The sequence below is a fragment of the Osmerus eperlanus genome, chromosome 12 (genome assembly GCF_963692335.1).
Source record: "Osmerus eperlanus chromosome 12, fOsmEpe2.1, whole genome shotgun sequence".
NCBI classification, from domain to species: Eukaryota; Metazoa; Chordata; class Actinopteri; order Osmeriformes; family Osmeridae; genus Osmerus; species Osmerus eperlanus.
In genome coordinates, this window is record NC_085029.1 from 17,782,846 (window position 1) to 17,808,186 (window position 25,341).

At 50.8% G+C, this 25,341-nt stretch overlaps 4 protein-coding genes across 8 annotated transcripts; 3 read left to right on the top strand and 1 right to left on the bottom strand.

Moving 5' to 3' along the window:
• Nucleotides 1–82: 82 nt before the first annotated feature.
• pkmyt1 (protein kinase, membrane associated tyrosine/threonine 1) lies at nucleotides 83–4,049 on the bottom strand. The gene is made up of 8 exons (XM_062475464.1): nucleotides 3,620–4,049; nucleotides 2,939–3,324; nucleotides 2,598–2,835; nucleotides 1,777–2,077; nucleotides 1,467–1,573; nucleotides 1,194–1,366; nucleotides 857–1,068; nucleotides 83–653 (listed from the first exon to the last, which is right to left on the bottom strand). The coding sequence occupies exons 2-8, from the start codon at nucleotides 3,314–3,316 to the stop codon at nucleotides 305–307; spliced, it is 1,758 nt and encodes a 585-aa protein (XP_062331448.1). The 5' UTR covers nucleotides 3,317–3,324; nucleotides 3,620–4,049; the 3' UTR covers nucleotides 83–304.
• LOC134031759 (elongin-B-like) lies at nucleotides 3,964–8,591 on the top strand. Its single transcript, XM_062475472.1, has 4 exons — nucleotides 3,964–4,120; nucleotides 4,853–4,987; nucleotides 5,412–5,520; nucleotides 7,470–8,591. The coding sequence occupies exons 1-4, from the start codon at nucleotides 4,118–4,120 to the stop codon at nucleotides 7,580–7,582; spliced, it is 360 nt and encodes a 119-aa protein (XP_062331456.1). The 5' UTR covers nucleotides 3,964–4,117; the 3' UTR covers nucleotides 7,583–8,591.
• A 581-nt stretch (nucleotides 8,592–9,172) lies between these two features.
• On the top strand, nucleotides 9,173–17,156 carry LOC134031549 (transforming growth factor beta-1-induced transcript 1 protein-like). Of its 4 annotated transcripts, none has more exons than XM_062475233.1 (13): nucleotides 9,178–9,475; nucleotides 11,626–11,699; nucleotides 12,397–12,554; nucleotides 12,630–12,714; nucleotides 12,861–12,922; nucleotides 13,230–13,381; nucleotides 13,531–13,603; nucleotides 13,813–13,897; nucleotides 14,090–14,272; nucleotides 14,515–14,688; nucleotides 15,112–15,193; nucleotides 15,826–15,974; nucleotides 16,416–17,156. In XM_062475233.1, the coding sequence occupies exons 5-13, from the start codon at nucleotides 12,876–12,878 to the stop codon at nucleotides 16,680–16,682; spliced, it is 1,212 nt and encodes a 403-aa protein (XP_062331217.1). In that variant the 5' UTR covers nucleotides 9,178–9,475; nucleotides 11,626–11,699; nucleotides 12,397–12,554; nucleotides 12,630–12,714; nucleotides 12,861–12,875; the 3' UTR covers nucleotides 16,683–17,156. The 4 variants fall into 4 exon arrangements, with proteins under 4 accessions (XP_062331215.1, XP_062331216.1, XP_062331217.1 ...); XM_062475234.1 differs by having other exon boundaries at nucleotides 12,630–12,681; XM_062475231.1 differs by lacking the exon at nucleotides 12,630–12,714 and having other exon boundaries at nucleotides 9,173–9,475; nucleotides 11,649–11,699.
• A 306-nt stretch (nucleotides 17,157–17,462) lies between these two features.
• patl2 (PAT1 homolog 2) lies at nucleotides 17,463–23,487 on the top strand. 2 transcript variants are annotated; one of them, XM_062475570.1, is made up of 19 exons: nucleotides 17,463–17,597; nucleotides 17,899–18,046; nucleotides 18,161–18,447; nucleotides 18,600–18,665; nucleotides 18,832–18,885; nucleotides 18,964–19,080; nucleotides 19,177–19,248; nucleotides 19,381–19,514; nucleotides 19,816–19,890; nucleotides 20,023–20,146; nucleotides 20,256–20,376; nucleotides 20,474–20,571; nucleotides 20,659–20,730; nucleotides 20,818–20,960; nucleotides 21,075–21,231; nucleotides 21,557–21,691; nucleotides 21,905–22,002; nucleotides 22,370–22,510; nucleotides 22,652–23,487. In XM_062475570.1, the coding sequence occupies exons 1-19, from the start codon at nucleotides 17,577–17,579 to the stop codon at nucleotides 22,683–22,685; spliced, it is 2,097 nt and encodes a 698-aa protein (XP_062331554.1). In that variant the 5' UTR covers nucleotides 17,463–17,576; the 3' UTR covers nucleotides 22,686–23,487. The 2 variants fall into 2 exon arrangements, with proteins under 2 accessions (XP_062331554.1, XP_062331555.1); XM_062475571.1 differs by having other exon boundaries at nucleotides 20,677–20,730.
• The last annotated feature ends 1,854 nt before the right edge of the window (nucleotides 23,488–25,341 follow it).

Here is a 25,341-nt window from a genome sequence, read left to right on the forward strand (position 1 = left end):
GAGATGCAGAGGGTCATATGAGTTTCTTGCCATCACCACAGCAGATTGTACAATCACAAACTCATAAAATCACAAACTCATAAAAAGTGCATGAAGATATATTTAGGTGAGTATAATTAGCTTCTTTTTTTTCCCCCCCTTCTTCAAACAACATCAATATTTTTTTTATACAAACATACGCATTCAAACAAAACAAACATTCTTGTCTGGACAGGCATTTATAAAAATCAAAAAACCCTCATAAACCCAGAAAACTTTATACACTGCATGTCTCCCCCTGCTCCACAGTCTAGTCCTCGCAGCCTCAGGGCTGCCCCTCCACAGCCGTGTCGTCAAACAGGCTCAGCAGGTTCTTCGGTTCAAAACTGGGTCTGGGGAGCGGTTCCTGGATGACCCAGTTCCGGCCAGGCCTGCAGGAGGAGCGAGAGGAGCGAGAGGGGTGCAGCTGGCAGGGGGAGTCCTGGCAGCCCTCCAGGGTGAGGCTGGGCTCTCTGGAGACAGGGGACCCGTAGGAGTGGATGCTGGAGGGTGTGTGTGTGAGGCTGTGTGTGGGGGTGTGGAGGTGACGGGAGTGTGGGGGGGTGCTGGGGGGCTGGGGGGGGGGAGCTGGGAGAGGGGTGGATGTGCTTCCAGCTGAGAGACGAGACTTCACTCTGTTGAATGAGGGCACATAGGATGACATGGACATCTTCAATAACAATAAAAACACACACATGTGGATACTAACATCAATGAAAACCTCTTAATGAAATCCTAAATTACAAGAGCTCCAACAACGCCACAAGCTACGTCCCTCACAAACATAAATAATCCTTCCCCCTGACAGGAGACAGGGGCGTGGGGAGGGGGGGTGTACCTGTGAGAGAAGGTAGGCGAGAGTTCCAGATCCAGCCCCCCAGGGAGGAACACCAGGTCGTCGTCCAGACTGCCTGCGTCCGTGAGCATGACGCTGGGGGGCAGGGCGAGCTGGCTGTCCCCCCTGCTCCTGGGGGGCGTGCTGGGGGCCGGGGACCCCCACCCAGGGAGGGGCAGGCGGGAGAGGAGGCCCCAGCAGGACGACACCACCGACTGGGGGAGGACAGAGCAGGAGGTCAGGGACCACTGAAGACACGACTGGAGTGTGTGTTTATGTAAGCCCTGCTGTGGGCTCCAGTAGCAGGAGGAGAAGAAGGAGGAAGCCTGGCTGGGCGTACTTGGCAGAGGGACAGCAGAGTGAGCATGGCCTCCCGGAGGAGCAGTGAGGCCCATCGTCTCCACCTGCGTCTCCTGATGACGGGGAGGGAGAGCAGCGTTGCCACCGAGGCCCTGGAGCACGGCTCTGGAGACAGCATCATCCGCAGCACCGCCTGCAGCTCACCTGACAAGCCTGGGCGGAGGAAACCACAGGAAACTACATGGCGTCAGGAGCCAAGATGGCACCCGCAGTGTCAGTTGGGCTGCTGCGGTGCTGAGGCGTCTGTTCTTACCGCTGGTAAACTGGGAGGGCAGGCAGCCTTGTCTGAGCTGCTGCCAACCCTCCCCTCCTTTAGGCACCTCCATGTTGCACACCAGCTCCAGGATAGACACCCCCAGGCTGCCGGGGGCAAAGAACCATAAATCACCACGTTGGGCATCATCACAGCACACTGTGTAAAACATCTCCATGCAAACATGACCACAGTGAAAATGTAAAAATAACAACAGCAGCATTTCAGTGTGTTGTGTGCTGGACGAGCTACACTGTGTGATCAATGTGAATCTCCATATAACAGTGAAATTTGTGTTTTAGACCCCCACCTGAAGACGTCAGCAGCAGGGCTGTACTCTCCCCTCAGCAGCTCTGGGGCCATGTACCTGGGGTCCCCCTCCTGGGGGTCCTGTGTCTCCTGGGACCTCCCCCCTTGTCGGCCGGTCCCCCCAGCCCCCCCCTCCCAGCCCGGTAGCTCCAGCAGCAGTCCGAAGTCACCCAGCTTGAGGCGTCCGGAGCGGGTGAGGAACACGTTAGCAGGTTTGAGGTCCAGGTGTGCATATCCCTGGGAGTGCAGGTGCTGCAGAGCGGCCAGCAGGTCACACAGGTACGCCCACACCGCTGGCTCGTCTGGGGAACAAGGAGGAACTCAACAACATACTGACCTGGGGAGGGGGGAAGGGGGGCTGGGCATACTGACCTGGGCAGGGGGGCTGGGAATACTGACCTGGGCAGGGGGGAAGGGGGGCTGGGAATACTGACCTGGGCAGGGAGGAAGGGGGGCTGGGCATACTGACCTGGGCAGGGGGGCTGGGCATACTGACCTGGGCAGGGGGGAAGGGGGGCTGGGCATACTGACCTGGGGAGGGGGGAAGGGGGGCTGGGCATACTGACCTGGGCAGGGGGGAAGGGGGGCTGGGCATACTGACCTGGGCAGGGGGGAAGGGGGGCTGGGCATACTGACCTGGGCAGGGGGGAAGGGGGGCTGGGCATACTGACCTGGGCAGGGGGGCTGGGCATACTGACCTGGGCAGGGGGGAAGGGGGGCTGGGCATACTGACCTGGGCAGGGGGGAAGGGGGGCTGGGCATACTGACCTGGGCAGGGGGGCTGGGCATACTGACCTGGGCAGGGGGGCTGGGCATACTGACCTGGGCAGGGGGGCTGGGCCTCTGCGTGCAGTAGCAGGGTGGTGCAGCACAGCTCCGTCTGGATGTAGAGCCGGCCGCCCTCCTCCCAGGCGGCCACGAAGCCCAGGATGTGAGGGTGGTGGCAGAGGCGCTCGTGGCTCCGGGCCTCCCGCACGCTACGGTTACGCTCGCTGGTGCCACGGAAACGCTGGACGGACCGCTTGACGGCGTAGTGTTTTCCGTCCAGGAGGCTCAGGACCTGGGGGAACCAACACACGACCAAGGATGTTCACAGCATCCCTGCGCCATCCAACATTTCACATTAGATTGTTGTGGTGTCCTACAGCATCTTCTCAGCTCACCTTGTAAACCTCCCCAAAGGATCCCCGGCCCAGGAGGCCCAGGTTGGTGAAACACTGGCTGAAGAAGGACTGTGGCTTGCTGGGGTCGTATAGCGAGGCCTGGGGGGGGGCCTGGAGGAGGGAGCGGGACAGGGGGGTCCAGGGGGAGGGGGGCCGCTGGGGGAACACCCGGCTCAGGGGGGGGCAGCCCTTGGAGGGGGGCCGGGGGGGCAGGGAGTGGCAGTGGAGGGCAGGGGGTGAGAGGGATGAGGTGGAGGTAGAGGATGAGGAGAAGAGGAGACGCCGTTTTTTGACTGAGAAGGACTGCCCTGCCTGGGAGAAGTGGGCCGGGAGGGGCAGAGGGGTGGTGGCCATTTTGGTTTCCAAAGACACAGACATGATGTGGCCTTTTGGGAGAAAAGAAAAGTAAACATAAGATAAGGTTTTATACTATAAAACTGAGTGAATGTATAGTCAAGAGTGGAGACTTTGGCCTACAAAATAGGAAAATATAACAGTGAATACTTGTATTTACCAGTTTTTTTTGTCTAATTTTACTTTGCCCTTTTACTGGGTCCTGATGTCAGTTTGTAGTCAGAAGAGACAACGGGTCATGGCACTCATTTACGTGACATCTTGGTACGTTAACTCAGTCAAGACAGCCTGGTGAAAGCATTGAATGACCATAGCTACTGTACTTACCCAAGAATGTGAATATATATTCCAAGACGTTCTAGATGCACATTGTAGATATCGGATAAACTGTGGTGTTGTCAGACAATTATTTCAACATTAGCAGATTAAGCAGGCGTTTAACGTTGCGTTCGCTAGCTAGCTAGCGAACGTTTGTTTGTTGACAGCTCTCACGTAGTCTCCAATTACTCTCCATTTCACATAAGAAGTAACAGAATAAATACTGACATGCTCCCAGAATGTTTTTTATAGTAGAAACCCAGAATTAATATCACAAAGTTATGTTTAAGTTAGACGGCGTGTCTTCTTGTTCAAACGCAACGTTTTAGACTGACTTAAGCATACTCAAAACACCTCGCGCCAAATTACGTACTCGTTGCGCATGTGTGCGCAGCTGTGGTTCGTGAATACAGTCTTCCTGTCGTCACCGCTGCGCTGGCGCAGTGCAGTCTGGGCTGACGGTGGTGAGGCAACTGGCTAAACTAACCAGCTAACAAACCACTTGAAATGGTGAGTTTTCAAATGTTTTTCGTTCTTTAACTAACTATTGACCGCATATAACGTGGGTTATCGTCAATATCTTAAAGTTTTATTTTTGTAATTGCGCTTGTAAAGGGCCACTCTGCTTAGCTTAGTAACAATCAGCTAGCTAGATAGCCACTAGCAAAACCAGTTGGCCCCTATGCTAACCAGAGAACATAGGTTTTACGCAATAGCACATATTATAGCTAGCTAGAACGTCTGTTGATCAGCGCCGCTAAGGATACCAGCAAACAAGCACGAAGTACTGTTTTTCGGCTAACTTAAGAAAGAAGCCATCGTATTTAGATATCAATGGTTTGCCTACCTAGCAAGTTTTTCTAATAAGTTAGCTAGCATTTATTCCTCAGTTGATAAGATTGTAGCTAGCGGTAGCTAGTATCTAGCGAACTACTAACTTGCCAGCTATCTTTCTGTCTGTCTGGCTTCTCTATCTAGCTAAATACATGACGAGTCCTATTGCTAAAGTCCATCCTGACCTAGTTTGTCCTGACACAAGCAGGGTAGCTAGTACAGCTGTAATTAAATGGAAATGCCCTTTAAATACCGTTTCATACATAACACACACAATTTGTTGTATATGTTAAGTTCCTCAGATCCACCGCTACTGTCATAAGTTGTCAGTATCTTCACAGGTTTTGTCAAGGTGTTAATTCGTTTTTTTACGACACAAATACTGAAAGTTGAATCCTTTCCGCCCAGGATGTGTTCTTGATGATCAGGCGTGGGAAGACCACGATCTTCACAGACGCTAAGGAGTCCACCACCGTGTACGAGCTGAAGCGCATCGTGGAGGGCATTCTGAAGAGAGCGCCGGAGGACCAGAGGCTCTTCAAGGTAGCTGTGAACGCGGAGCCTCAGCTGGGTTGTGGGGTTCCTGAAGGCTTCCTAGTGCTCTCAGCCTTGTACGGAAGTCAGAGGGTTCAGGGGTCACAGGTTCAGGGTTTTCTCCTTTGTGTTGTGCACGTTTCATCTAGTTCAGGGGTGTTCAATCCTGGTCCTGTATGTTTAGATGTTTCCTGCTCCAGCACACCTGATTCTAATGAATGGTTGTTAAATTTGAATCAGGTGTGTTGGAGCACCCCTGAACTAGTGTTTGGTGCTCTCTCAAGAAGCTAAACCCTCCACTCACCAAACCTTTCATACCAGTGCAGCACGTTGATTTAACCCGAACCGCGAAATATGTTGAACACAAACGAGTCTCAGTAAATTGGTAACTGACTTCTAACCGTGACCTCCGACCCCTGTCCTGTCCCTGCAGGATGACCAGGTTCTGGATGACAGTAAAACCCTGGGAGACTGTGGCTTCACCAACCAGACTGCTCGGCCACAGGCCCCCGCTACAGTAGGGCTGGCTTTCCGTGTCGGAGGTACGTACGCTGGAACCGAACCGTGATCCGCTGGAACCGAATCGTGATCCGCTGGAACTCCTCACTGTGGCGGGGCATTCTTTCCTCTTCCTCAGAATCAGAATTCGGTTTATTCGCCATGTATGTTATACAAACACAGAATTTACTGTGGCAGGGAGGTGCAAAACACTAAACATATACAGATCTTAAATTAAGTAAAAGTACAAAAGTTTAACTAGTTCTAAGAACTAAACAATCTAAGAATACAACAATTTAAATATAAAATAAAATATATATAAAAATAAGAATAATGAGCAGCGTGAATGGTCAACATAGTGCAATCGGATACTGAGATAAAGTGGCTTATGCATACTGAATTGCCATTAGATGGACTTATAATAGTTAAATAAGTGAATGAATGTCAATGGGAGTCCTTGGCCTTGTTGAAGAGGCCAGTAGCAGATGGAAAGAAACTGTTCTTATGGCGTGAGGTTTTGGTCCTGATGGACCGCAGCCTTCTGCCAGAGGGGAGTAGCTGGAACAGGGAGTGTCCAGGGTGGGAGGGGTCGGCCACAATCTTCCTTGCACGCCTCAGGGTCCTCGAGGTGTGCAGGTCCTCAAGGGTAGGCAGATTGCAGCCGATCACCTTCTCAGCAGTGCGGATGATACGCTGCAGTCTGCTCTTGTCCTTGGCAGTGGCAGCAGCGTACCAGACGGTGATGGAAGAGGTGAGGATGGACTCAATGATGGCTGTGTAGAAGTGCACCATCATTGTCTTTGGCAGGTTGAATTTCTTCAGCTGCCGTAGGAAGTACATCCTCTGTTGTGCTTTTTTGGTGAGGGAGCTGATGTTCAGTTCCCACTTGAGGTCCTGGGAGAGGATGGTGCCCAGGAAGCGGAAGGACTCCACAGTGTTGACTGGGGAGTCGCACAGGGTGATGGGGATGAGTGTGGCTGTATTCTTCCTGAAGTCCACAACCATCTCCACTGTCTTAAGAGCATTGAGCTCCAAGTTGTTCCGGCTGCACCAGGTCACCAGGTTGTCAGCTTCCCACCTATAGTCAGACTCATCCCCGTCAGAGATGAGCCCAATGAGGGTGGTGGCGTCCGCAAACTTCAGAAGTTTGACAGATGGATGACTGGAGGTGCAGCTGTTGGTGTACAGGGAGAAGAGCAGAGGGGAAAGGACGCAGCCCTGAGGAGATCCGGTGCTGATGGACCGGGAGTCAGAGACTTGTGTTCCCAGCTTAACACACTGCTTCCTGTCAGACAGGAAGTCTGTGATCCACCTGCAGGTGGAGTCGGGCACGTTCAGCTGGGAGAGCTTGTCCTGAAGCAGGGCAGGGATGATGGTGTTGAAGGCAGAGCTGAAGTCCACAAACAGGATCCTGGCATAGGATGCTGGGGAGTCCAGGTGCTGTAGGGTGAAGTGGAGGGCCATGTTAACGGCGTCATCCACATATCTGTTGGCTCTGTAGGCAAACTACAGATTCCTATCTGTCCTACAGATAGGCAAATTCCTATCTGTAGGACTGTCCTCGGGCAGGGTAGTTGTGGAGGAAAGTCGTGGGTCTTTCTGTTTTGATATGGTAAAGAATGAACAAGTGTTGTTCCTTAGACTGGAGCCACTGAACGTGTTGGACCTGACAGGCAGTATAGAGCTTGATCCTGTAGCTAGTAGAGAAGGAGAGGATTTCCTGGTTATGGAAAATACTGTTCCTTGAATTGTAACTATACTACTGATCAACTGTTTGAATAGTGGTAGCACTACCTATATTGTCTTTGATATGCCCAGTTTTTAGGGTGATGTTGACTGTCCTCCAATCACCATGCCCCCTTCACCTCACCTCTCCTCCTCTCACCTTTTCCTCTCCTCCTGCTCACTTTCCAACTATTCTCTCCATTCCCCTCCTCTCTCCCTTTATCCTCTCCTTTCCTTTCTTCACCTTTCCCTTCTCTCTCCTCTCCAGATGACTCGTTTGAGCAACTGCAGGTGGAGTCCTTCTCCAGCCCTCCAGAGCTCCCAGACGTGATGAAGCCCCAGGACTCCGGCAGCACCGCCAACGAGCAGGCCGTGCAGTGATGGAGAAGGAGGGGGAGGGAGGATGGAGGTGGGGGGGAGGGGGGATGGAGGTGGGGGGGAGGGGGGATGGGTGGAGTAGGCTGTCGGAAAAAACACTTTGGAAAGATGAAAGGCAGCATAGAGGAAGTGTATTATAATTAGAGTTGATTTCCAGAATGGGGTTGGACATGATAGAGAATCAATCCAGGCCATATCCAAGTTACCTTCACCCTACTAGCACTCCCACACTCATACTGATGTGCTTCTTCAAACCAGATTATTTTTTACGTGTCTCTCTCTGCTTCTCCCTCGAGGTTTGACACCCCAACAGGCTCGAAGCCAGTCGGTTCAGTGTCAACGTGCTGGTGTGAGAGTGACTGTGTGTGTGTGTGTGTGTGTGTGTGTTTAGATTATTATAATTATCATCACCATTATCTGTAATATAACTAGGTTGTTTGTGTAGTGGAAGGAATGTGCATGGGACAGGAGTGATGGAGAACTGCATGATTGAATCCAAACATTTAAAAGAAAAGGAAGAGAAGGGTCAGTCAGTCAGTCAGCCTTAACCACAACTTCTCCTTTATGTTGCTGTTCTCCTAGCTTGTCTCACTTCCTGTTTGCATCCCTGAAACAGCAGATGTTGTCCTCTCCATAGCTGGCCAGGGAACAGACCCTCTGAGGCGTCAAACAAATGCTGTTTTTTTTTTTTTTCACGTCTGGAGATACGATCATCCAAGTTTCTTTAGTCTGGAGAAATTGTACCTTTTGATCCTTTTATTTAGTTTCTTTGCACTGACACCAAAGGCAGGGATTGCTCCTCATGCTGGAGATCTAGTTGGTTGAGAACATTATTTTAAGGCCTTTTTTTTTTTTTGGTGGCATATTTAAAGAGCTTGACCTCCGTGAAAGGGTCATCGTGTTGGACTCCTGGGGTTGTTGGGGGGTCTGTGCGTGACATCTCATTCCCCCCCGGTAACATACACATAGCCTGTAACTGTGAGCTTAATAAAGGTTTTTTTCTTTTTTACAACTTGTTTCTTCTGTTTATTCAAGAGCGTCCTTATAAGCTGCGCATGTTCGTTAGAACACGAAGAAGTGAAGTTCTCATAAACAGGCACGATATTAAGGTCTTTTAAGCTGCTTTCAGATATTTTCAGTATTTATCTGGTGTATAATGTATTTATTTAGCAGATACTTTTCTCACATGCAACATACAGTTGCTGGTTGGGACCTGTGACCTGATCCGGCAGTCAAACGCTACTGAGTTATGCCCATCATGGTGCCCAGGATACCGCAGTGCTGAGAACGAAGTTCCCCTTTGATGAGCAACAGGCTTGCCTACTCTAAATGCGTGTGCTGTATTTTGACTTGCCTGACTGTGTTAACCTAAATTGAGGTAGGCTAAATGGGTGTGTCACACCCGGACGTGAACGTAAAAAACAAACACAAGTTGGATACGGATTCGTATAAATACATCAACGTTCATTCTTATCCCGACAGTTCTTCGGACTAAATTTACAAATCCCAAATTTTGTATTCCAAATATGGCCTAGGAATGTATAGGGTGACGTCATTTGCCGGGGTAATGGGGGGTTGTAACCGCAATAATTTAACTACGCCTTCTCCGGTCTGTGGCGTCGGTAGGCATTCTGCAGGAAGAGACTCCCACCGAGGAGAAAAAGGGACGCCCTCCTTTTTATCCACCCGCTGCTGGCGGATAACGGTATCCAAAAAGTTATTCAGGGCCAACGCAGACAATAGCGCCGTTACTGATTTAATGTAGCTAGTCATGTGGTAGGCTACTGAAGATCTCCTTCAATAGAATAAAATACCAAACACGCTAATGCTGTTCAAAATACAGTTTTTCTCACATCAAGAGGAAGAAACTCATTTGAGATACCATGGATAATTTGGGTATGTATTAAATGTCCTTCATGGGAAACATTAGCGACGTGTTCAGTTTAACGGGATCTGACTGGGAGAAGGGGTGGGGTAAAGGCACAGAGGAAGAAGGGAGCAAAAACATTGTTCTTTTTCTAAGATGCTTGGAATCCGACATTTTGATATGATGGAAACACAATCTAAATGTTTTGTCATCAGTTTCATTGATTATCTATTGGCGAAGAAAAATGGCACACAAAATATTGTTAAACACAATGAAAATACTGACAAAATGGACCATTTTACCATCATGTTTTTGCTTTAATTAGTTTATTTTACCATATTAAGACATATAACAACCCCTAGATGTTAATACTGTCTCGAGTGAGATATCAGGTTTCTGTTGCATGATACATCAGTTGAAGTCTGCAGTGAGTTTGGTTGTCTTTCACCCTTGATAGAAATAGCTGTTTCATAAAAACCTGATGGTTGTTGCTCACAACATTAAGTGTAGGGGCTTCTTATAATCTTTTTATTCTCTAAACATTGTGATTCTGTATTGTGTGTGTGTGTGGGGGGGGGGGGGGGGGGGGATGGAGAGAGCGCAAGCAACAGGAAAAGCTCAATTTGGGGTGTTTTGTTTGCTAGCTCTAACAGGGACCAGAGTTAAGACCTCACCAGAGCTGGGCTGTAAGTCAGAACAGAGTCTCCAACAGGAACCACTAACTCAATCCATGTTCTGAAATTAGGTTTAGTGGACCCACAGCGGGACCTATCAATCTATATTAGTCCATGGAAGTATGAGGTGTGATTGGATTCTGGGAAATCTGTGCTTTCATTCTAACAGTCTCTTCAGCGAGGAGTGTTACTGTTGTTAACAGACAATCATCATCTCCGGCGATAAACAGGCGGAGAGAAACGTGAAACATGTTTCTGTCCTGAGAAACCAGCGGCAACTCTATCAGAAACGTTCAGCCCAGCCCAGAGCCCGCGCACGGCCAGAGAAGCACTGAAATAGCCCAGGGGGACAAACTGCTATTTCTAAAGCCGCAAAGTTAAATGGTAATAGAAGGGTTTCTGCACCAGAGAGAACAGAACAGTCCTGGAGCTTCTGTCGGACGTTCAGCTTGTGTGTGTGTGTGCCCTGTCCTGTGAGGGACAGTACTGGGTGAACATATTTCAGACCGGTAGGGTTGTGCTTAGCAAGCACCAGGAGGAATGTCTGCATCTGGATTGGATTGCACATCAAGGTTTAGTTGCCGGGTGACTGCTAGTGTGTTCGTCAAACAGACCCTCCGTGTTTATGTTGGTGTGTTTATGCTGTTGTCAGTCCTCTTGCCTGGCCAGAGATTCAGCCAGGCCAGGCGTGGAGGATACCAGGCCAAGGCTAACACTCCACACTCAGATCTAAATATGGGCATAACTCCCATTCAGAGAACTTCAGCTCCTTATATGAGCAGTCCAGTCACTTAAGTGTGTGTCTGAGAAAGAGAGATAGAGAGGGAGGGAGAGAGAGGGAGGGAAAGTGTGTGTGTTTGAGTGTGTGAGTCAGGTTCTCTCCACATGTTAGAGAGAAAGTGAGTCACCATGGGGCAGCTCTGACCAGCCAGGCCCTGCAGTGCCACGTTCATGCGAGGGCTAGGGTTAGGAAAAGGGTTAGGGCTAGGGTTGGGGAAAGGTTTAGGGCTAGGGGAAGGGTTAGGGAAAGGCAGATCGAGACTGAGATGCTGCTTGTGTTCACTTTCCTACCATCCTAGTTGAGGATGACCGCTGATGTCATTCAGAGTTAACTCATCCTTTAACTCTGGTCTCCAGGAAAAGGGAGGTATGACATGGTAGTGAACTGCAGCATGGAGGAATACTGTTAGCTGCTCTGGTGGTTACCCTATCCTGAGTGACGTTTGGGAGCAGGGAGAGGGAGAGGGAGGAGGAGACTGGAGTATCTGTCCTCCCAGCCTTCCTCTTTGGTTTCCTTCTCTCAGGGGCAGGGGAGATACGAGACCAAATGTTCTGTTCTGAAAGTGACATTAGTATGTTAGTCATTCGATGTGTGTATGGTTCCCGCTTTCTCTTGTCTTCTGATTGGTCAGTTTAACCTTCCGTCTCATTTGCCCGCCTCTCTTTGTCCTCTATGCTGCAATTGATTGGTGTTTGCTTGTTTGTATTGCTGACCCATTGGTCAGTGAGTGTGTCTGTCTCCCTTCAGGACTGCCTGAGCCTCCTAACTACCCTCTCAGTCCTCGTATTGTTGTCTTTGGTACGTAACTGTCTGTGTGTTTCATGTCCCAGCATCCACCTGTCCCTGTGTTGTTCTCTACCAGTCTCCCCTCCATCTCTCATCACGGTCTCCCCTCCATCTCTCATCACGGTCTCCCCTCCATCTCTCATCACGGTCTCCCCTCCATCTCTCATCACGGTCTCCCCTCCATCTCTTATCTCGGTCTCCCCTCCATCTCTCATCACGGTCTCCCCTCCATCTCTCATCACGGTCTCCCCTCCATCTCTCATCACGGTCTCCCCTCCATCTCTCATCACGGTCTCCCCTCCATCTCTCATCACGGTCTCCCCTCCATCTCTCATCACGGTCTCCCCTCCATCTCTCATCACGGTCTCCCCTCCATCTCTCATCACGGTCTCTTCATCACTTCAGCTAGCACCCCTGATAATAAATCTCTAAGGTTGTATAGATAACTGTTTTAGTCTGAAGGACAATGTGTTAGACTCCACTTACAGAGCCATCCTCTCCTCCTCTCCTCCTCCCCTCCTCTCTCCTCTCCTCTCTCCTCTCCTCTCTCCTCTCCTCCCCTCCTCTCTTCTCTCTCCTCTCCTCCTCTCTCCTCTCCTCCCCTCCTTTCTCCTCTCCTCCTCTCTCCTCTCCTCCCCTCCTCTCTCCTCTCCTCTCTCCTCTCCTCCTCTCTCCTCTCCTCCCCTCCTTTCTCCCCCCCCCCCCGTAGATGCCCTCCTAGCTGACCTGGAGAACACCACCTCTCCTCTAGCCAGGTGTCCTGTCCTGCTGACCTCTGACCCTCCAGTGGCCCCTGACCCTGCAACCTCCGCCCCCCAGGACCCTGCCCAGCCCAGGCCCCCGCCCCCGGCCTACACCCCCCAGCAGGTAGGAGAGGTTCCTGCCCACCCCCTCCCCCCAGGAAGCAGCAGAGCATGCCTAACATAAGTGATGGTCTGACAGGAGAGATGCAAGCAAAGATGAGAAGAACCAAGGCAGCCCAGCTTCACTGCTGGTAACTGGATCCTGGATTCAGGAACACTTGAATGTAACTACTGTGTTACTATATAGCACATGGTGTTGCCATGTGGGTACATGGAGGTTAATGTAACCATAATGCAATGCGTTGCCGTGTATTTGTTTAGCAGCAAACTTCCTGTACAGCTGGGTTTCATGCTCCTCCTCTTCCTCCAGACGGTTTCAGCTGCCATGAAGTCCAACGGCTCGAAGAACCCAGTCCCAGACAAGCTGTACAGGTAACACCTGCTGACACAAGTCTGATTCATGTTGATCAGTTATTCAGTAACAGGAAATTATGTGTATGTCCAAGATTTTAGCTCCTAACTTTCTTGCTAAAGTCAAAGTAATTTCTCCAGCTGCGTCCACAGCCTCACCACCCTTGGCCGAAACAGTAGAAATATAATCTGTTTAGATGATATTGAGTTTCTACAGTATGACCATGTCTTTAGTTAAGATGACACCTTCTCTTTCTTTGTCTTTCTTTTCCCCTCCCTCCCTCCCTCCCTCCCTCCCTCCCTCTCTCCCTCTCTCTCCCTCCACCAGTACAGTAAACAAGCCTCGCTCGCCCCGTGCGGTGGAGCCCCCCCCCCCAACCTTCTCCTCGTCCTCTGTGCTGGGGGCGGGGCTGGGGGCGGGGCTGAGTGAACTGGACCACCTGCTGCAGGAGCTCAACGCCACGCAGTTCAACATCACAGGTCAGCCAGGGCCTGATGGGATATGTAGGCTTGCTAGGGCAGGGCCTGATGGGATATGTCGGCTTGCTGGGGCAGGGCCTGATGGGATATGTAGGCCTATGTCAGGCAGCCTGCTGGAGTAATAAGCATGCTGATGTGTTCTGCTGTAGATGAGATCCTGGCTCAGTTTCCCTCTAAGAAGGACGAGATGAAAGACTTCCAGGGGCCCTCCCCCTCCTCCAGGTACACACACCTGTACACACACCTGTACACACACCTGTACTCACACCTGTACACACCTGTACACACACCTGTACTCACACCTGTACACACACCTGTACACACACCTGTACACACACCTGCACACCTGTAACGACCAGGGGAGATTCAAACCTGCAACCTCTTGATCTGCAGTCACATGCTCTAACCTAATCCTAACTTGTCCTCTCCAGCCCAGGGAAGCCTTCAGCCACCTCAGCCACTCTGGAGCTGGACAAGCTTATGGCCTCCCTGTCTGACTTCAGAGTCCAGAGCACGGTGAGACAAACACACACACTCACACACACACATATACACAAACAAACACACAAACCTCTCTCTCTCTTGAGACTCCAGTCGTTCTTCTCAAACCTGTTTCTGTGTCTCCCTCCAAGTCTGCCAGTCAGTCAAGTAGCACATCTGAACTGCTCATCAACTTCCTGCTCTCTGACTACTCCTCTCTCCTATTAGCCGCCTGCACCTGTCAATCAAGTAGTCACCGTGCCGCCACAGCCAACCCCGCCCCCCCAGGCCTCATCCGGAGGCTCATTGGACAGCATGCTGGGACTCCTCCAATCAGACCTGAGCAGGCAGGGGGTCCCCACCTCCTCCAAGGGGAACTGCTCAGCCTGTCAGAAGCCTGTGGTGGGACAGGTGAGCATCCTCTCTCAGCTGAGACACACACACACACACCTGTGGTGGGACAGGTGAGCATCCTCTCTCAGCTGAGACACACACACACACACCTGTGGTGGGACAGGTAAGCATCCTCTTTCAGCTTGTGTGTCGTTCTCCAAGCCGTGCTGTAAAGCACATCCATGTGGTCTGCTGTCTACGTCAAAGGCTGTGTGTAAAATGCTTTGTTGTCCCTGCCCCCCCACCCCCGGACCCTGCAGGTGGTGACGGCGCTGGGGCGGGTGTGGCACCCAGAACACCTTGTGTGTACAGAGTGTGAGACGGAGCTGGGCAGTCGAAACTTCTTTGAGAAGGACGGGCGGCCGTACTGCGAGGCAGACTACTTCACCTTGTACTCCCCTCACTGCGCACACTGCAGCAAGCCCATCCTCAACGTGAGAGCAGCGTGCGTGTGTGTGTCTGGTGTGAGTGTGTGTGTGAGGGTGTGTGTGAAGGTGTGTGTGAAGGTGTGTGTCGGACTACTTCACCTTGTACTCCCCTCACTGCGCACACTGCAGCAAGCCCATCCTCAACGTGAGAGCAGCGTGCGTGTGTGTGTGAGTGTGTGAGTGTGTGTGAGTCTACTGTACTGTGCACTTACGAGGAACAAGCAAGTTGTGTGCCAGACTCAACAGTACTGTATATTTAGCGATCCCTGATGTTAAGAAGTTTGCTCACTTTAACTCCCTTATTTACCTATTACATCATGTAGTTCCTCAAATAATTAATATCAAGCTAATATTGACAAGAAATGCGCTGAGAAAAGGTGCTTTTTATACCTTCAAACTACAAGCCCACTTTCTGTTCTCCTTCTGTAGAAAATGGTCACCGCCCTGGACAAGAACTGGCACCCCGAGTGTTTCTGTTGCGTCAAGTGCAGCCGGGCGTTTGGGGAGGAAGGTAATAAACCTGGCACATCCTGTCTGGAGCAGGCCGGTCCGACACACAACAGGGACCCCAGCTTCACGGAGCCTCTTTGTTCTGTGTTCCTCAAAAACGTCACGCTGCGCTGGTGTGCGGGTGGTGTTGGTGATGTCGGGGGGGTGAGGGTTCGAGTCCGGCAAGCATAGCTACAGGGCCTGAAAACAAGCACTATCATTGTATTGTGATGAACATTAATAGATCTTTCATTCTGTTGTGGTCCACTTACAGAGCCATCCTCTTCTCCTCTCTTCTTCTCTCTTCTCCTCTCTTCTTCTCTCTTCTCCTCTCTTCTCCTCTCTTCTTCTCTCTTCTCCTCTCTTCTTCTCTCTTCTCCTCTCTTCTTCTCTCTTTTCCTCTCTTTTCCTCTCTTCTTCTCTCTTTTCCTCTTCTCCTCTCTTCTCCTCTCTTTTCTCCTCTCTTCTCCTCTCTTCTCTCTTTTCCTCCCCTCTCATCTCTTCTCCTCTTTCTCCTCTCCAATCAGTATGTGTGACTGGATGTGTAAAATCACTGAAAACAAATCCAAGAATCTAAATCTCAAATTCAACAATCGAATCCGAAACGCTAGAATCAGATGTTGACCCCCCTACCCCCCTCTCCCTGTGTTGCAGGTTTCCATGACCGCGAGGGCCAGCAGTACTGCCAGCAGTGTTTCCTGTCTCTGTTCGCCTCACACTGCCAGGGCTGCTCCCAGCCCATCCTGGAGAACTACATCTCAGCTCTCAGCGCTCTGTGGCACCCACACTGCTTTGTGTGCAGGGTGAGTGGAGAAACGCTGTCTCACCCCCTCCCTACCTATCTCACCTTCACATCCTCCCTGTCCCGTCTCCCTACCTCCCTACCTCACCCCCTTCCTACCTCACATCCTCCCTGTCCCGTATCCCTACCTCCCTACCTGCCCCCCTCCCTACCTCACATCCCCCCTGTCCCGTCTCCCTACCTCCCTACCTCACCCCCTCCCTACCTCACATCCCCCCTGTCCCGTCTCCCTACCTCCCTACCTCACCCCCTTCCTACCTCACATCCTCCCTGTCCCGTCTCCCTACCTCCCTACCTCACCCCCTTCCTACCTCACATCCTCCCTGTCCCGTCTCCCTACCTCCCTACCTCACCCCCTCCCTACCTCACATCCTCCCTGTCCCGTCTCCCTACCTCACCCCCTTCCTACCTCACCCTAACCCCCCTTCTCCTTCCCCCCCAGGAGTGCTACAGCCCGTTCGTGAACGGCAGCTTCTTCGAGCACGAGGGCCAGCCGCTGTGTGAGGCTCACTACCACCAGTCCCGGGGCAGCCTGTGCCAGGCCTGCCAGCAGCCCATCCTGGGACGCTGCATCACTGCCATGGGCGCCAAGTTCCACCCCCACCACCTGGTCTGCCACTTCTGCCTCAAGCCGCTCAGCAAGGGCTGCTTCAAGGAGCAGGAGAACAAGCCCTACTGCAACCCCTGCTTCATCAAGCTCTTCGGCTAACCCCCCCCCCCCCCACCCCCCTCCCTGAGGTGAACTCCACATCTGAGAGAGACCAGCCAGGACTAAAGCCATGATTTTACAAAAAAGATATAAAAAATGTTTATGGTGTTGTACTTCAATTCATTCATGTACTGTATTGATTCAAATTGAATATTGACCACTGAATTGTTCAACAAAAGAAGGTTTGGAGAGATGAGTTATTGAATGCCAAAGTAAGGTTTTAATGAAAGACTTGTACTGTATATGGTGCAAGTGAAACCCATTTAATATATTTGCTTTATATTACAAAAATATAATTTTCACTGCTAATGCATTATACTGTGTATTATGTATGTTAAGTATGTTGTGTAACGGACTATTATGCATTGCCATTGTAATAGTGCCAAAGATGTTTTTATATTCTCACAATTTTGCTATGCAATTATAAAAAAAAACAAAAAAACTGCCAAAGATTAATAAAGTCTTTTTTTGCCCTGAAATTTGAGTTTAGTGTATATTTTAAATATTACTTCGAACGAAGTGAAAACATGCAACGCATATAAAAAGGTGTATTATTATTATCCACGCTAACAGTCTGATTTATTTGGCTGCGATTTGATACGCAGGTAATATTCCCGGATGATAGCGCACCCAGAGTGACGAGGTGGATTTAACAGTCAGACAGGACAACTTCTGCACCGCTGACCAGTTAATGTATCCTTATAGATCTATATTAGATCTATAGGCTATATCAAAATATTCTACGCATGCCCAGTGTCCTCCCGCTTCCGCGCCTTCACAGGTGTGCTCATTTAAATACGCTAATGAGACCGCAGACACGCTCGAGCACAGACAGGTCGGAGACATACTGACGGACGTGAGCTTATATGAATCATATATCTTTAAAGATTATACATGAGTGACTCAAAGCAACAAGTAAGTTATAATGTTTATTTATGCGCATTGAAATGTTGTGTCAAACTAGCTACGTTGGAGGCTACTGTAGGTCATAATTAGGTTATGAAAACAACTACACGTGTTGAAGCAACAGGTAGAAGCATCGGAATGTCTCCTAACACACCAGTTCCCTGTTGTGTTTGAATGGGAAGTATTGATTAATTTCACGTTTGTTTTTTAGCGTAATTAAAGGGAACGCCAGTATGTGAAAGAATGCTGGTAGAACTTCACCACAGCAGATAATAACATTTAAATCCGCTTTTCCCCCGTTTACTTGAAGGACACCGAAAACGTCTCTCCGCCTGAATGGCCAGAAAACGGAGGAGACTGGAGCGCAGAGGAGGGGGTGGACACGGGAGGATTACTCCAGGAGATGGCGGAGGAGGATGAAACCATCGATCTTTACAATGAAGAGACTTTTGGCATGGGTATGCTTCATCTACGGAGTTCTTTAGGGCAGGGAACGATCAGAAACGGTTAACCAACGCAATGTCTTTTTTTTTTTTTTTTTTTACTAACTTCGTGATCCTTCCCTGATGTAGACATGGAGGAGGCGGGAGGGGGTCCCACCAACTCTCTCCTCCAGTTCAAGCCGCCTCCACCTCCCCCCCTGCCGCCCGCCTCGCCTCCCCTCGCCTCCCGGTCGCCCTCTCCCCCCAGGCCCCAGCACCCGCCAGGCCTGCAGGGCAGAAGCTGGAACCAGCCAGGGTGGAGAGGCTGGAACCAGCCAGGGTGGAGAGGCTGGAGCCAGCCAGGGGGGAGAGGCCGGGTGCAGATGTTTGAAGACCCGGCGGTGATGAGGACAGTGGAGGGGCGGCCTAGCCTGAAGGTGAGTGACGTTAGTAGTTCATACCGGTTAGTGTAAATACAGACTTGTTTCCTAGTGTGTCTCGCTAACCTACTAGTCTATAAGCGTGTCCAGTGTCTTGCTAACCTGCTAGCCTGTAAGCCAGTCCAGTGATGTGTGGTGGTGTTCTCCAGAGTCTGGACAGCGCCATCCTGGACTGTGGGACCACCTCCCGCTGGGATGCTCTTGATCCAGACGCTGTGAGTCTTTGTCCCCCCCCCCTCCCCAGAGCATGGGGTTGGGTACAACTGTGGTTAGAGCAGTTCTCAGGAGTAAAGGTCCCAGGTTTAAATCCCCCCTGTACTTCTTTTTGGATAAAAGTGTCTGCTAATGAATAAATGATTCCACCATCCTCCTCCTCTGTAGTGGATGTTACCATCTTACAGGAGTCCCAGACGTACCCCAGGCCTGATCCTGCAGGTACCTCCAGTCTGTTGCTCCTCCAATCGCAGGTTTTACCTCTGTCACAGCCTGTCAGTAACATGGCTCCTCTCACAGGACAACGCCATCGTGTGTGTGATCGACCGAGGCTTGCAGGCGCCCTACCTCCTCCCGTCCACCAGGGGCAGAAGAGGGAGCCCCAGAGGGCCGTTTGGCCTCAGGTGCCCTTCTCAGGTGAGGCGCTGATGAAGGCTTGATGTCCGTCTGTGGGGGTCCAGATGGTCCAGGGACTTCTGCTCAGGGCTTCCTCGTGTGTTGTCTTGGTTACAGATGTCTCCTATGATGCACGGCTCTCCCATCATCACCCGGCGACCTTTGAGCCCGCAGCAGTACTCCAACCAGGTCCCTCCTCCTTCCTACTCCAGTTTGATACTGCACTTCAGATAGTACAGTGCAGCAAAAAGATCCTATGTAATATTGTTTTTGAATGTGCTATATAGATAAACATTGATTGATGATGTCTTCTCACTCCAGACTGTAGACTTCCTGTCCCCGGCCAGCCGCCCCTGCCCCTCCACTCCCAAGATGGTGCAGCTACGCTTCGGCGCCAACTCACCCAGACCCTCCCCCTTCTACAGCCCCTCATCCAATCCCCTGCAGCGATTCAGGTACCTGTGCAGCCCCTGGCGTTCCTGAGCATCCCTCTGTGTCTCAGTCATGTAACTGTGTCGTCACGCTACGTAGGTCCCGGGAGTCAGACTCCTTCAACGCGAGCTTCGTTGTACCCCCGTCTCGCACCAGACACCAGACATAGGAATTCATGTTGTACTTCAAATATGACTTGGCTGCACCGTACTATGCAGTAGTGCAAAGATGTTACTGTTACACTGTACCTGTGAGCTGAGATGTTAGTCACTTCTGGTGATGGAGTTTCTGCCGTACTTCATGTATCTGTGTCCCTCCCTCCAGGTTCCCAGGTCCAGTCACTCAGCTCCACCCACAGCACAGGCGTCTGCTGAGCCAACGACAGCAGAGATCTCAGAGGTGGGAGACCATCCTATCAGCACGGTCCACTTTTATTTTATATTTATTTATTTATTTAGTTTGGGCCTATTGGCTGGTAAGCCCTGCTGGCTGGTTGGCGCTGGTGCTAGCAGTGACCCCCCTCCCCCCTAGGAAAGCAGACGGCTGGGACCCCTACTGTCATCTGATGTCCCCAAAGGAGAAGGACTGGATCATCAGGCTGCAGATGATCCAGCTGCAGAGCGAGAATCCTCACCTGGACGACTACTACTACCAGGTACCACTAACTAGTAATACTACCAGGTAGGTTACCCACTAACCAGTCCAGACCCCATCCTGAACCATGCGGCCTGTTTGCCGGGGTGCTGACAGTGTCCCTCTGACAGGAATATTACCGGAGGATGGAGGCCAAGCTGGCGGAGGAGGAGCTGGGGCTCCGGGGGAGCAAGAGAGACCCTCCCAAGCTGACCACGCCCTACGTCACCAAGGCTGACTCCTACATGCCAGGTGGGTGGCCGCTGGACTGCTCCTCCAGCAGGCTGTCATTGACCAGCGGTTCCCTGGTTTTCTGCTGGTTCTGAGTGGTGTTCTGGTTATTCTTCAGTGCTGCACATCGAAGGCTCCTTGGGTCAAGTTGCCGTGTCGACGTGTTACTCGCCTCGACGGGCCATCAATGCCGTCCAGGCCCACTCTCCCAGCGAGGTGAAGCAGGGGGTACATAACCTTAAAACAATATCCATTATACCTGAACATGATCTGCACACCTGAACATCATTACGTACCAAACAGGAAGTAGCCCCTGCACAGGAACACAAGGACATCAGTCAGCAACGTCTGGAGGTCCTCAAGAAGATCGAGAAGGTCAGACTCTGCTGCCGAGTCACCTGAGCTGTTGCCAATGGTGATAAGGTGTCCCTCCCTGAGTGTGTGTGTGTGTGTGTTCTGTAGCTGTTCGTGGTCATGCTGGACGTAGAGGAGGCCCAGAGGTTAAAGAGTGTGGTGCTGGGGGAGGCGGAGGAGAGGAGGCTGGTGGAGAAGACCCAGAGGAAGGTGGAGCAGCTCTACTCCCAGCTGCAGCACCCTGACGCTCTGTGAGTCCAGCAGGGGGCGCAGGCTCCTCTCACAGCTCGTTGCATCAACATGGACTTGTAGGATCTGCGGTTTGCTGATCGGCTGATTGGCTGTTGCTCTGTGTGGTTTTGTAGGGAGGCGGGGGAAGAGTTCCTTCCTGTTCTCCTGGTCTCCAAGGGGAAGCGCCTCCTGGCACGACTCCTCCCCTTCCTGTCCCATGATGCCGCTCTGCACGTCCTGCGCGTGGTGACTGCTCACCTGCCCGTCCTGATGAGCAGGGACTCTGACGAGGTAGACCAATCACCATGCCTCCCTGACGAGGTCGACCAATCACCACGCCTCCCTGCCAAAACACAACCTTCCTCGACTCTGACCACAAGCTCCTGTTGAAACTGTGCCCTTCTGATCCTCGGTCCTCTGCTGGTTTTTCTGATCCTTGGTCCTCTGCTGGTTTCTCTGATCCTTGGTCCTCTGCTGGTTTCTCTGATCCTTGGTCCTCTGCTGGTTTCTCTGGATGCACTCTACGTGTGTGGCTTTGCATGGAAGCTTCTGTTGAAAGATTACAATGTAAACATGCTAGCGACCCTGACCTGACTCCATGCGCGTCTCCCTGCAGGCTCTGCCCGTGTTGTACCCCGCTTTCCGTTCTGTGATTGGAGGCCTGACCTTCAGCCAGCTCATCGGCGTTCTCAGAAACCTGACGTCGTCCTCTAAGAACAGCGAGAGCCTCACGCTAGCCTGTCGGAACAAGGTCCTTTGTTACACTTGAGATATTATGTACCCATTAAGTTATTCTTGATACTTTTGAACAACGTACATGTACATATAGTTGCGTGTGAACTATTTATACACATCATAACCTAGGTTGAGTAGTGTAGCATCTGTACCTGGTTAGCATCTGTACCTGGTTAGCTCTGCAGTATCTTGAGTGAACGACACTTCTGTGTGTCCTGGTTCTCCTCAGTTTGGGCTGTCCCTGCTGTACGCGCTCCTCTCCCAGGGAGAACGGCTGCTGTCCTCAGACCTTCCCCTGGAGCCCAGCCTCGGAGACTTTGAGACCTGGTATGACTCCTGGTTACACCACCACACACTTTCTTTTTTTTTTACGAAAGTTTTCGTACTTGATGAGGATTCTACTAAACTACTGTACTCTTGTGCTCTGCTTTACTCTACTCTGTTTAGGCTTCTCTGGTCTCCTCTCCCCTCTCCTCCTCTTTCTTTTCACTGTATTTTCGAAAAAAGCTTTGAACAAATATTTTAAAAAAAATATTTACGAAAAAAATAAAATAATAATAATAATTTGAAAGAAAAGTGTGTGTGTGTGTGTGTGTACGTTTACATCCGCCTGTACCGTACGGTCTAGTTCAGTGGCTGGGTAGGAACTGTTCATCTGCTTCCTGTTTTAAACGCATCCTCTTCCTGTCTCCAGGACAGACACGGTCTTCCAGGTGGCCTGGCAGCTATCCCAGAGTGCCCTGGTGGAGCCTCTTCTTCTGCCCTCCAACCTGCTCACCCTCTTCTGCCGCTACCTGGACAAGCGCACCGTCCACCAGCTGAAGAGCAACATAGAGTGAGGACTCATGTGGGGTCTGAAGAGGGAACCCTCCAACACTGAACTAGACACGGGCTAGTCCGCAGTGACCGATGCTCCCAGGTGATGTGTGTTTTAGAAGCTTTCTCACTCACTATCCCTCTTTTTGTCTCTGTGTAGATCTGCCACTGGCGTCATGGCTCTCGCGTCCTAAAGAGGGCGCTCTTCCGACGTAGACGAGCCAGTTGTGAGGATGTGAACTGAAGCAGGATGGACGAGGTGTGAAGAACATCATCATGCTACCGAAACCTTGTGCTGCTTGTATGACGATGCGTTTTCAAACGCATGAATGTGATTTATTTTCTCTTTTTTTTTCCTCCCCTCGTCCCCCTCACTTTTGAGCACGTTCTCTCAGATCTGTTTCCTTTTCATTTAATTTATCCTTCTACATGTCTTGTTAGGCACAAGTACTGTAACACACATCTGCCCCCAAGCCAGTAGAAATGTGTTGTAAATAATCCAAGCCAATGCAAGTGACAAGAAGGTGAGTCTTGATATGCCCACCAGAGGGCACTGAGTCTCCTAGCCTCAACTCCTCCACTTTCCACGAAGAACAGAATCATTCAGGGAAAGTGTGTTTCACTAGACTACCTTTTCAAATGTATTTAAGTTGGTCGCCTATCAAAAGACTTGGGATACTTAACTTAATCTTGGAGGATTGTATTGTAGTTTGTTGCTCTTTTGAGGTGTTAGAGGTTCACATTATGTACAGCAAATGTAGTATTTTTGTAAAAACTAATTATGACTTGACCTTCAGGAATGTACATTCAAATTTGGGTTCTTTTGTAAAAGAAAAAAAATATATGGTTTCCCAAGTGTACATTCTCCGATGCATGTTGTGTATATTCAAGGCTTTATTTCTATGTTTTAGTTGTATCTTTCATTTAAGTTGGAAGCAGATTCAATATAAAATGCACTCTTGTAAAGCACTTGCAACAAAATAAATAAAATATCACAAAAAATAGTTAAGATTGCTACCTTATGCACAGAGGTGATTTAATCCTGCCTCGGGCCCCCCCGGTCTACAACTCTTTTGGAGGCCCCTTGTTTGGCCTCGCTGGTCTCCCCCGCTGGCCTCCCCCTGCTGGCCTCTCTCCCCCGCTGGCCTCTCTCCCCCGCTGGCCTCTCTCACCCGCTGGCCTCAGCCATGTAATAGGTAGGTCACATTCTGACAGCTATCAAAATGTGACCTCTTGTGCCCAGGTCCAGCTGTTGACCAGATCGGTGACCGTCTTGCTGTTATACGTACTGAGGACAGATGAGTCAGGCCGCGCTGGCCAGGCAGGCCAGGGAAGCTTCCAGGCTCTCTGCTTTTGGAGCCGCACTTATCAGCCCAGCTCCCGGGCAGGGCTGGGCTAGCCAGGCCCAGCCCTGCCCGGGAGCTGGGCCTGGCTAGCCCAGCTCCCGGGCAGGGCTGGGCTAGCCAGGCCCAGCCCTGGAAGCTTCCCTGGCCTGCCTGGCGCTCCACGCTGCTGCCAGACCTGCTTGTCCTTTCATGGTGCTGTCAGGGATTCCTCCGGACATCAGAATGTGACCCCTTGTGCGACCTCCATCTCTGGCCAACTGTGAAACCCCTCTGCCAGTTTTACTGCGTCTGGGCGCGTCTGAGCCCCCCTGCGCCCCGCAGACGGGCAGATCCATCCAGCGCTGGCAGACAGAGCCAATATTGTCCCTTTGTCTGGGAGGGGGCAGGAATGTGGGAGCAGGGGACCAGCTGTGAGACCAGGATGGAGGAATGTTGACTTGGGAGGACTGGGAGAGGCAGAGGAGGCAGTATAGAGGTAGTATAGAGACAATAGAGGCAGCAGAGGCCTACTGTAAAATGGCGGAGCACAGCGCTTTCTAGTAAATCCCCCTCCTCCCTCTGTCTACAGTAGTAATGACCAGAGCCATCCATCAACCCCCCTTCCCTCTCATGTCTGGATCCTCCAGGATGACACGTCCCTGCCTGTAGCCTGCTTGGTTGATCCCGGGGCCCCACGGGCCCACCCAGGACCCCACCCTCCACTGCAAGGCCTGTTCTGGGTGACTTGGCTAGGGCTTCATGTGTTATGGTCCTCTAGTCATATATCTGCTTCACATCAGCACGGCTGCTGTTGTGGAGACAGGAGCTGCTAACGACGGCCCACATCTGTACAGAACAGTATGAAGCCGAAACAGAGAAGCAGTGAATACAAGTCTTAACGTTTGGAAGGAAAAGCAGAGTTTGACATGTTCTTCACGTACTATAAAACCCACGTTGTCAGATGGAGCAATCTCTGAAGTGTGTTTCCTAAATGTTTAAAAAAAAACAGATCTTATCGTTATATAAAATATCTGTATCTTATACATAGTATTGTATGGTCAGTATTAGATATACTAGCAGGGCATCTTTGTGCAATAACCCTTTGAAACATAAACAGACTCAGATTTCAGTCATTCTTTCATTCCTGCCAGCCCTGCTGTTGTAAGTGCTGTACACGTCAGAGCAGGCATGTCTGAGCTGGACTCAGGGAGTTCAGTATCAGCAGAAGAGCCGTCAGAGCGAGGCAGCGTCACAGACATGAGGAGAGCTGGCCGCTTGCACTGGCTCAGATCCATGTAGGTATTTATGACGGCTCACTGCTGGTCCAGGATCAGATCTAGTGAGTTTTACGGGCACACACACTTGGGTCTGAGTACACAGGAGTATATATGACAGTATACAGGAGTATATATGACAGTATACAGGAGTATATATGACAGTATACAGGAGTATATATGACAGTATACCGGAGTAAGCATCAGGAGAGAGCAGACAGAGAATCCTTGTCAAACTGAGGTGAGGTTTT